At 53.4% G+C, this 10,146-nt stretch overlaps 1 protein-coding gene across 2 annotated transcripts; it reads right to left on the reverse strand.

Annotated features, from left to right (window-relative positions):
• Positions 1–1,360: 1,360 nt before the first annotated feature.
• Positions 1,361–7,577, reverse strand: LOC106900084 (guanylate-binding protein 6-like). 2 transcript variants are annotated; one of them, XM_014962069.1, is made up of 8 exons: positions 7,203–7,577; positions 6,345–6,454; positions 5,834–6,036; positions 5,492–5,716; positions 4,420–4,589; positions 3,253–4,032; positions 3,048–3,129; positions 1,373–1,611 (listed from the first exon to the last, which is right to left on the reverse strand). In XM_014962069.1, exons 1-6 carry the CDS (start codon positions 7,266–7,268, stop codon positions 3,469–3,471), a joined length of 1,338 nt encoding a protein of 445 aa, XP_014817555.1. In that variant the 5' UTR covers positions 7,269–7,577; the 3' UTR covers positions 1,373–1,611; positions 3,048–3,129; positions 3,253–3,468. The 2 variants fall into 2 exon arrangements, with proteins under 2 accessions (XP_014817554.1, XP_014817555.1); XM_014962068.1 differs by having other exon boundaries at positions 1,361–1,490; positions 6,345–7,577.
• Between the last annotated feature and the right edge of the window lie 2,569 nt (positions 7,578–10,146).

Genomic DNA, 10,146 nt, shown 5'->3' on the forward strand with positions numbered 1-10,146 from the left:
TTCCTCTTCCCTTTGCTCTTCTGTGAAACCGCCTCTGGCTCGACCCGCCGGTTTTACGTTTTTTCTTCCGATTCCGCCCCCAAAACTGGGGTGCGGTGTGGTGTGCGTGAGAGAAGCTTCCTCCCAGCCCTTTGGTGCTGTCTGAGGTCGAAGCTCCTGTCACAACCCACCCACTGCTGCCTTTCAACGACACCTCGTCTCCAGATTTATCGCCTCCCCCTGTGTCAACGGCTAAAACGAGCTCGAAAGAGCAGAGAGAGATTCCTCGTTACCGTCCGTCGTGATGCAGAGAGGACACAAACTCTCCAAGAAAGAGTGAAGAAGAACGTCCCTGGCAGGAAACTCCCCTTGGATGGTCACCAACAGGAACTGGAGAGGTGAATTGGATGTTACATCTGGATGCAGGTGTCTTAGTTTTGACTTTATTGAGCTTATTGCTTATAGCCGTTTTATATATTAAAGTTTGGGGAAAGATGAAACAAATTCTATCCAGAATTTGACTAGAGTGTGGCAAAGGAGGGACGCGGGGTCTCGTGGTGCAGGGTCAGGAGGGAACATGGCACCGGCAGAAGAGCATGTGGAGGAGCAGAGCCTGGGTTTGGTCCCCAGGAAGCTCTTCAGGACCTCGCTGGCTGAGCGGGGGCTGTGCTCTGCAGACCTTCCTCTGTCACCTGCAGACTCCACTGCAGGGACGCGGTGCCCACACAGAAGGAAAGTCACGTCAGGGGCTAGTGCCACCGGGGGGACGGGGGTGGCTGCCTTTGGAGCAGCCCCGCTGGCCATACAGAACTCAAAAACCTCTACACCTTCACCCCAGTGGAGCAGTTGGTGTCCCTGCTTCGTCTTGTGGTGCACCTGAAAATGTAATTCCCCATAGGGAAGGGAGAGAGAAACCCTGTTGTGCATGAGTGATGTGGGGTGACCCCGGTGGGCAGCAAAGCCTCACACCCCCTGGGGATGGAGGAGAGAAGGGGAAGGGTTAAAAGTGACACAACTCAGAGGTGGAGATAAAGGCAGTTTAATAGGTCAAGCAAAAGCCGTCCGCGCAAACAAAGCAAAAGAAGGAATCCAGTCCCTCCTTCCCCTTGGAAGGCGGGTGTTCAGCCATCTCCAGGAGAGCAGGGCTCCATCACGCGTAGCCGTGGCTCTGTGACCCCAAACATCCCCCCCACCTTGTCGGGAGTGGGAGACGGACCCGGAGTAACGATGTAACCTCAATATGAGTATGATCGTTCTCCCTTTATTTATGTTTTTACAAAGTATATATAGACAGGCAAGCAGAGCACGCGCTAGCGGTAGCTCTACGATTGGCTTACAATCTCTGTTCATGCGACTAGAGCCATCACACAATTGGTGTAGACCCCACGTCCACGCGCAGCAACATTCTCTCATCTTCTGGATGCGGTCCCGTTTATCTTATCTACCAAGTAGCTGCTTCTTCTTACTTCTGCTTTTCCCAGGAAAGTTCATGGTCATCTCCAGGCCTTTATCTACATCAAAGACTGGGTTGCTCATTGCAATTAAATCGTGGCCTTTTTCACACAGCCATTCCTCCACACCACCTCTCTCTTCCCCCCACCTTTTGCTGCTGGAGCACAGGGGCACGGGGGTCTGGGATAGCAAAAACAGGGAGGGCTCATCAGCAAACCCAAAACTGAGAACCACACTGGCGGCACCTGAGGAGAACGTTCACTCTGCCCCAGCCAACAGCGGGGCAATAGGACATACGCCTCCCAAGAGCCCTCTACAGCCACCTCCTGCTGGATCACCCTCAGGGAGCGGCACCTGGGGGGGTCTCTTGCTCTGAAGAGAACAAAGGGAGAGCAGCAGGGGGATGGGGGGAGCGAGCAGAGAGCAGGACAGCCCTATGGCCAGAAGGTCCTCACAGCTTCAAAGAGCCGATTAGATGTAGTGTTGGGGGATATGATGTAGGGGTGAACTTAGCAGAGTAGGGGAGATGGTGTGACTCAATGATCCCAAGGGTCTCTTCCAACCTGGACCATTCTATGGTTCTCTGGAAGCGAGAAGAGCCTTGCTAAGGAGCAGGGTGGGTCCATGGCAGGGGACGGCTTTCATCCACCCATCCCTGCGTCAAGGGCTCTCTCCTCTGGGTCACTCTGCCCAGGACTGATGCCAAGCAAACCAGGGAGCGCTCAGCACGTGGATTCCTGCTCGACTCACCACCTCGGTGCTGCTTCCCACAGCTGCAGTAAGGGTGAGCCCAGGATGTCAGCAGTGGGCTCAGGGCTCTCTCGGGCAAGTCTCCCCCAGCCCTGGTGAGGAGGTCTCGGGAAGAGGTGTGTTACATGCCCCGGTGACATGTCCTCAGCATGGCAAAATGCTCCCTGACCCGCCTGTCGGCCTTGGTGTGCCCCAGGCCACCCTGGCTTTAGATGTTCTCTGGGCCTTCAGATGGAGCCAGACACCAAGTGCTCTGGGAGGGAAGAGAACATCTTCTCCTGGAGGAGACCTATGTGAAAGCACTAGATTGTGCGGTGCGAGGGAACAGGGCAGTCACTTCCATACTCTGTGGCAAGCATCTTGCAGGAAAGGCTGGCAAAGTTTAACAGAATTCTATTATTTGGGGACACTGCACCCCTCCCTTTCCCTCTTACTGTCCTGGGTCTGGTGGGGATGGGGGTCAATCGTGCCCAGGACCCAGCAGGGACTCATGGGATATGCCATGGGCATCCCAAGGGCAGTTGGAGCTGCCGGGGAAGGGGAGGGACAGACAGTCGGGGTGGGGGAGAGGAGGTGACCCCCGGGGAGGAGAGAGGTTTGGGGTGTCCAGGGTGCGAGTGTCGGTATCGTAATCGTGGTGGTATGTTCCTCTCTCACTGTTTTATTGTTGTTTCCTGCCTCAATTGTCTCAACCCAGGAGTTTGGCCTTTTTCTTCCCATTTTCCCCTCGGTGGGGGGCTCAGGGGTCCTTTCTTGCCAACTGAGGCCAAACCAGGACATCCCACCAGCCTCCAAGGAGTACTCGGGCCTCCCCCATCAAGCTTGGCCCTTGATAGGCCACGACACGTCTCCTGCCCAGGACTTACTTGATTGGGCCAGGTCTGTCTTGACGATTGTTTCATCCAGAAGCTCAATGCTTTTGAGGAACTCCTGCAGGACAGCGTCAGCCTGTAGGGCCAAAGATGGAAGAAGAGTCAAGGACAGAAAGAGCAGCTCAGGAGAAAATGGTTCCTGGGAAAGGAGATGGGCCATGGAGCTCTCCCCATGAAGGGGAGCTGCTCTTGTTCCTACCATCACCCCCTTGCCAGGAACCTCCTGATATTTCTCCACCAGCGCCTGCTGGTCTCCTTCGAACAGCTCGTAACCCCCTGGCACAAAGTAGACACCATTAATGAATTTTATGACCAGATCTTGGAGGATGACCTCGAGACCAGCCTCGCACTTGTCATGGGATGCCTGCTCGTTGTCCCTGAGGAACTTCTCCTTGATCTCCTCCACCTGGCGCTGTCAGGAGAGATGCAGAGGGAAGGCGTCAGCCCAGGCTGAGCTGCAGCCACCGCTCTCGTGCTGGGCAAAAATCATGTTGACATGGCAACCAGGATCTCCAGTCTGTGGGGTAATGGGCGGGGAGGTGACAGATGGGGAGGCCATTCTGCACCCACGGACACCTCTGGAGCAAGGTGCCCAGGAGCAGAGAGCATGCCGGGGACCTCCCAAAAGACGGGGACAAGACTTAGTCAGCAGGACAGGGGAAGCGTAGGAGGCTACGGGCTTCCAGCCAGGGCAGGGACACGTCCTGGAAAGAGCAGATGTCTTCTTCAAACGCCCGTTTCTGGAGCATCTCCCGTGTTCTCCCGCTGGCAGATCCCGGAGCTCCTCAACCGTCTCCGTCGGCAGCTTCACCCGTTTCTCCATCAGGTCCTGGTAGAACTTCACAGCCTCTTTCACCGCCGCCAGGGCCAGCACTGCTCTCTCCAGGCACGGCTCCTCCCCGCTCTGGATGGTCTCCACGTAGGTCTCTGCCAGTTTGCCCAGCACTGCCAAGGAGGACCAAGGGGGAGAGATCTGCAGCTGGGACAAACCACCGGCTCCCCTTCAGCTCCTGCCACCTCCCTGCTACTAAAGGGGGGTGGGGCTACTAAAGGGGTTTGGGGGCTACTAAAGGGGTTTGGGGCTACTAAAGGGGGGTGGGGGCTACTAAAGGGGGGGTGGGGGCTACTAAATTTACGAACACCTAACAAGGTATGTGAACTTTTTCTGGGTTTTATGAAGGTGGCCCGTCCACCTACCAAGTCAATCCAGTGAGCGTCATGATTTTTGTAATCATCATGAGATCCCAGTCCATTTTTATTACATGCTACTTACAATCTACAGTTCTACATACTACATTTCCTACATATCTACTTAGTTACATCTAAATTCTACAATTCTACATAAATTGAAATAAATTCATCTTACCTCCGTTCTGGCTTTACTCGCAAACATGTGAACGATGTCCACCGGGCTGAATAAAGCATAGTTTGACAATCGTCTGGCGACCTTTTCTTGTCGGGAGCTGGAGAGACCCAATTCCTTTAAAATTTTAAAGTTATTTGAGTACCATTTACCACGAGATCCCAAAGGAAAACCTGTAAAATTTATAACAGAAGTATCCGTCAGGTCCTGAATTTGAGTTGCCAAAAGAGCATACTTCTTAGTTTTCTCTATTGCAGCCTCTTCCAGTGTTGTTAACGATGTTTCATATCTTATGGTTATGTCAGTTACGATTGCTTGGTTCCCTTTCACAAAAATCAAATCAGGTTTAAATCATTCATTCTTTTGATCTCTTATTAGTGGTTCTTGATATACCAGCCAATCTTTACTTTTGGCCTCCTCTGCCAATATTTGACAAATTTGGTTATATGTCTTTTAATTCTCGCATCATGGACAGGATCCAATTATATGCGCACAAGTTTCATTGTCGGCCTGACAGTGACGGCAGGATTTGATATATGTCTCTGACCGTCCTCTTGCCAAGAATTCCCTTGTAGGATAGATGTTAGCACGTAGCTGTAACGCTGTAATTAACTTTCTCTGAGGAATGCCTCTAGTCAACCAATTGTTACTAATCTTATCCTTTTCAAAATTTGCAACTCCACGCCCTTGTGTTAGTAGTTTAGTCCAATAATTCCCTTTTTCGCCAGTTACGAGGTTTTGGATAGGTAAATTTTGGATTGGGAGTCTCCCATTCCGATAGTTGTTGGTCACCGCCCGTTTCAGATATTACCACAACTTTCCTCAACTTCTTTTCCTAACTCTCTCCCACCCCTGGATGGCAACGTCCAGGAGCTCCAACTCCAGAGGTGGGGAGGGCAGCCAGCAGAAAGCCTCTCCCTTTCCCCACCTGCAACATCCAGGAGCTCCAACTCCAGAGGTGGGGAGGGCAGCCAGCAGAAAGCCTCTCCTTTTCCCCACTTGCATCATTTGATCCTTCCCCAGACGCAGTCCCAAGAGCTGCTGCCCATCCAGCCCTCCAGACAGCCCTACTCACAGCTCCCTGTGATGATGCGGCCTCCAGGGATGGTCTTAGGTGGAGACTTTTCCCAGATGTGGCTGCAGAATTTCTCCACCTGCTGCTGGAATTTAGGATCGATCTCATCATCCCAAAGCTCCTCCAAGCGGGCCAGGTCCCTCTTGGGGGCTGGCTGGTCAAAAACAAAGCACTTGCGGATGCGTTCCCGGGGCTGGTTGTAGCGTTGGATCTCAGAGCTGCTTCCTGTGGGGCAAGAGGACACGGAGCAAGTTCCCCAGGCTCGGGCTCTTGTTGCCTGACACCGAAATGCTGCTGTGTCTGGGGCTGGAGGTCTCCAGCAGCACAGCACCATCCCCTTACCAGCCTTCAACGTCAGCGCCTTTTCCAAGTATTGGTCCTCAGAGATTCCCTTCCCATCCATCTCCAGCTGCATGGTGAAATCCTGCACCGTCCAGACAAAAGCCGGGAAGAAGGGGGCAACTTCTTCTGGATCCTCCTGCTCCTCTTCACTCTGCCCGGGTGCTGCTTTCAGCTTGACCTGCTCGGTCAGCTTCATCACGTAGCTGGGGAGCTGGCTAAGGAAACAGGGACCTCGGCTCCGAACGCAGGGGCACAGCCATCCGGCAACCACTCTGCAGGTCATGGGCAAGAGAGGAGACTCTATGGGGACAGAGAACAGCCTGGAACCACCAGAAGGAAGAGGGAGAAAAGCCCTCAGCCCAGAGGTCCCCAGCGTGGCACTCCTAAGGACACAAAGTACGTCCATGAACAACAGCAGAAGGCTGTTTGGGGAACTAGGATTTCTCAACCCCTTGCCCAGCCCACCGGGAGAGGAGCCCATCCCTGGTTCCTGCTGTCCCATCAAGGATACTGCAGCTGCTCCATGGCCTGCTGGTCAATGGTGCCTCTGCTGTTGTAGATCAGGGTGCTGGAGAGCAGGACTGTGAGCACAAAGATCCAGGTGTCGTTCTCGGTGTCACCCTGGAGGACAGCCCTTGGCTCTTGGTCAACAAGACCCATTAAGTGTGAGCAAAGCCCCCCCTGAACACCCCTTTCCAACAGGCCACGGTAAGACCAGGTTTTTGGAGAGACCCACCCCCATGCCATCACCACCCCTTTCTCCAGGTGGGCTCGTCCTGGCCTCACAGAATCCCATAATGGGGTTGGAAGGGACCTCTGGAGACCATCTAGGCCAACCCCCTGCCAAAGCAGGTCCTCCTAGAGCAGGTTGCACAGGAACTTGTCCAGGTGAACGTCTCCAGAGATGGAGACTCCACCACCTCCTCTTTGGGCAGCCTGGTCCTGGGCTTTGCAGGCCTCAAAGTGAAAAGGTTCCTCCTCATATTTAGATGGAACTTCTTCTGGACAACTTGGTGCCCGTTCCCTCTTGTCCTGTCACTGGGCCGCACTGGAAAATGTCTGGCCCCATCCTCCTGACACCCACCCTTTAGGTATTTCTAGGTGTTCCTCAGATCCCCCCTCAGCCTTCTCTTCTCCGGACTAAAACAGACCCAAGTCCCTCAGACCTTCCTCAGAAGAGAGATGGCCACACAACTGGAGCAAAGAGCTGCTTTTTTCTTCCTCTTCTGCTCTTTCCTAGAAAAACAGAGGGATTTGGCCCCTTGTCTACCCCCAACCTCCATCTCCACGGCCTCTAGGCTCAGGTCTCCGGTCACTTGGATGACAAAGTGCTGGGAACACCCCGAAGCAGCTGCTGCTCCTTCCACACCTTCTCCACGTGGCCCAGCCCTTCCAGAGCGTGTCCAGGCTTGGAGGGGTGAGGGACACACCACATCCAGACCCCTTTGGTGTGGGACCGCACCCCAGAGCCCAGGGAGAAACCTGTGGGGAGGACACAAGGGCCTCACCAGTGTTAAAGACAGAGGAGGAGAACCCAGGTCCCCTGGACCTTCTGGCTGGGACCTTTCCTCCCACCAACCAGCCTGTTCATGAGGTAGGACTTGCCGGTGCCCTGCGATGGCCACCACCACCACCGGCTGGGTCACCTCTGACAGCACCTCCAGGGCCTCCTGCTGAACCACCAGCCCCTTCCTCGGGCTGTTCCCAACGAGGCAGACGGTTAACGAGCTGGTTAACGACCCCCCGCAGCCCAAAGGGGTGTCCAAACTCATTATCATCCTACTGCAGCCTTTGGCCAAGCTACAGCCCTTTGTTTTGCATCAAATGCTCCGCGCGAGGACCTGAGCACCACTTGGGGGGCAGCTGAGAGGATCATTGGGGCCGTGCCCCCAGCAAGGGGCTCGAGGGCAAGAGGACAGGCTGGAGAGTCCCACCAGCCCGTGAGGGGCTTCCATCTCTCCTTTCCTCCAGCCCTTTGGATTTGGGGCCAAAAACATGAAAAGCACCGGTACGATGGAACCGAAATCCGCTCTCCGTTTCTTCAACCATTTGGCCTAAAACAGGCCAAAGAAATGAGGGTGTGCTCGACAAGCGATCTCTAAAAACATTTTTCCTGAGGCTGTTCTTTTCCCCGCCACATTTTCACATTTGATTAATATTCCTTCCTGGTTTTTTCTTTTCAGAACGTTGCTGCTTCGAGACGCATTCGATCTAAAACGGAAAGAAAGAATAAAAAAAAAAATCCAACAGCCTTTTATTCCTAGGAAAATTGACTGTTGATTATTTCCATGTCTTGGGTTTATCTCAAGACGCAACAAAGCTACGTGGGGTTTTTTTTGCATGTGATATGAGGAAAAAAAAGGAAAAAAGAAGCTAAATTTTTTCAACTAAACTCGCTTTGCAGCTGAACCTTGTGCAACCATCCCAAACGCAGTGGGTCAACCTGCCCCCAGGGCCTCTTCTGCTCCTCACACACCCCGGCAGCGAGGAGGTTAAACCCCCCAGCATCTCCCAAGGTTCCAGTGGAGGCAGCACAAGGGTCCATCCCACGCACAGACCCAGGAGCAACCTCTGGACCCCCCCCGGGACTCGCTCCAGCAACAGAGGAGGCATCAGAGGAAGGGACTCCCTGTCGCCTTCGACACCTGCCCTGGGCTGCAGCAGCTTCTCCTCAACCTGGGTCCTCTCCAGCCTTTTATCTCCTGCCCTGGAAACGAGAGCGGGTCCGAGAGACGAAAGTGAAAGCCATCGTCTCTACACAAACACTCAGAAAAGGCAGTTTAATAAGGGAAGGATAAAGGATCCTGATAAAGGATGGAAAACCAGGTGATGCACAAGCAAACGCTCTCCTCCTCCCACCTGCCCAGACCGTTTCAGAGCTACACCCTCCTTGGGAGACACCCCCCCAAAACCCTTTTCTTCCTCCAAACCACCTTTTTCCTTGCTCAGCCCGACGTTCTCAAGTGTGGGCGGGTGGTTTTCCAGAGGATGCCCCGGGGGAGCTGTTTGTGACCCGTGCTCAGGGTCAGGTTGGACTGGTCCTCGAGCAAGATGTCCCTGCTCAAGGCTGGAACTGGATGATCTTTGCAGGTCCTGGCCAAGTCCGCTCCCCTCCTCTTCCCCAACCCCCAAAACCACTCAACGGTGGGGCAGCGTGAGGAGCAGAAAAGGCCCTGGCGCCGTGTAAGCGCTGCTCAGCAGGAACAAAACCCTTTCAGCACAATCCGAAGAACAGCCCACCCACCGATGACGAGGAAGAGAATTGACTCCACCCCAGACAAAACCAGCACGGGGTGAACAGGGAGTTGGGAGGGGACACGGCCGGGCCAGCTGTCCTCCAACTGATGCCGAATTTGCCCCAAAAGGCGAAATAGAAACTGCAGTCTCAGAAAACAGAAACTGCAGGCTCAGAAAATAGAAACTGCTCAGAAAATAGAAACTGCTCAGAAAATAGAAACTGCCCAGAAAATAGACTCAGTTTTCCAGTCCATAAGCAGGAGGTATTGATGAGCAACGCGTTGGGGAACTCTCCAGGCCGCCCTGGACACAGAGTTCCGCCCGTTAGCAATCAGCGCAGCTTTTTTAGACAAGTTTGAGTGTAGGGTACATCATCTTGACATGCATATTCATATCTTTACACGCATATTCATATCTTTACACGCATATTCATATCTTTACACGCATATTCATATCTAGGCGGAGTCTTCCATCTTGGGGAGTCGTCTGGTGGGAGTTCCGGTGCCTTCATCAGGGCGGGGGGATCGTCTTGTGAGTCTTCCTCGGGTTAAACTTCTGAACTCTTCCTAATTTGGGTAGTTTCCTGGTGAACTTGGCAAGGTCGGAGTGACCTTGGTTCGTCCTAAAATTGCTGAAGCCACCACTTCCTGTTCTGGTGTTCCTTCCTATCAACTCGGTCTGTTCTCTCAGACAATTGATCACCTCGGGGATTTGGTAAGATCCACCAAATGTGGCCTGACTGAGCACAAACGGGGCCTGCAACTCCTCAGAGCTGTGACAAGTGACAAGAGAGGATGCAGGAACGTAGGGAGTAGGCCCGAGACCAGCACAAGGATGTCTTGAAGCAGCAAAATGGTGTTGTCGACCTTGTTGGGAGAGAGGGGATTCAAAAGAAGGACCCCAGCTGACATTTTAACTCCTTCTTTCTCCAAGGCTGCTTCTTTTTGAGCCGTTTCACAACTGACCATTTTGTGTTGCTTTGGCTTCGCATTTGCTGCTTCTTTTTGAGCCGTTTCACAACTGACCATTTTGTGTTGCTTTGGCTTCGCATTTTTAAACTCTCTTTATCTTGACCA

The sequence above is a fragment of the Calidris pugnax genome, unplaced genomic scaffold (assembly GCF_001431845.1).
Source record: "Calidris pugnax isolate Ruff unplaced genomic scaffold, ASM143184v1 scaffold1220, whole genome shotgun sequence".
In the NCBI taxonomy this organism is placed as follows: Eukaryota; Metazoa; Chordata; class Aves; order Charadriiformes; family Scolopacidae; genus Calidris; species Calidris pugnax.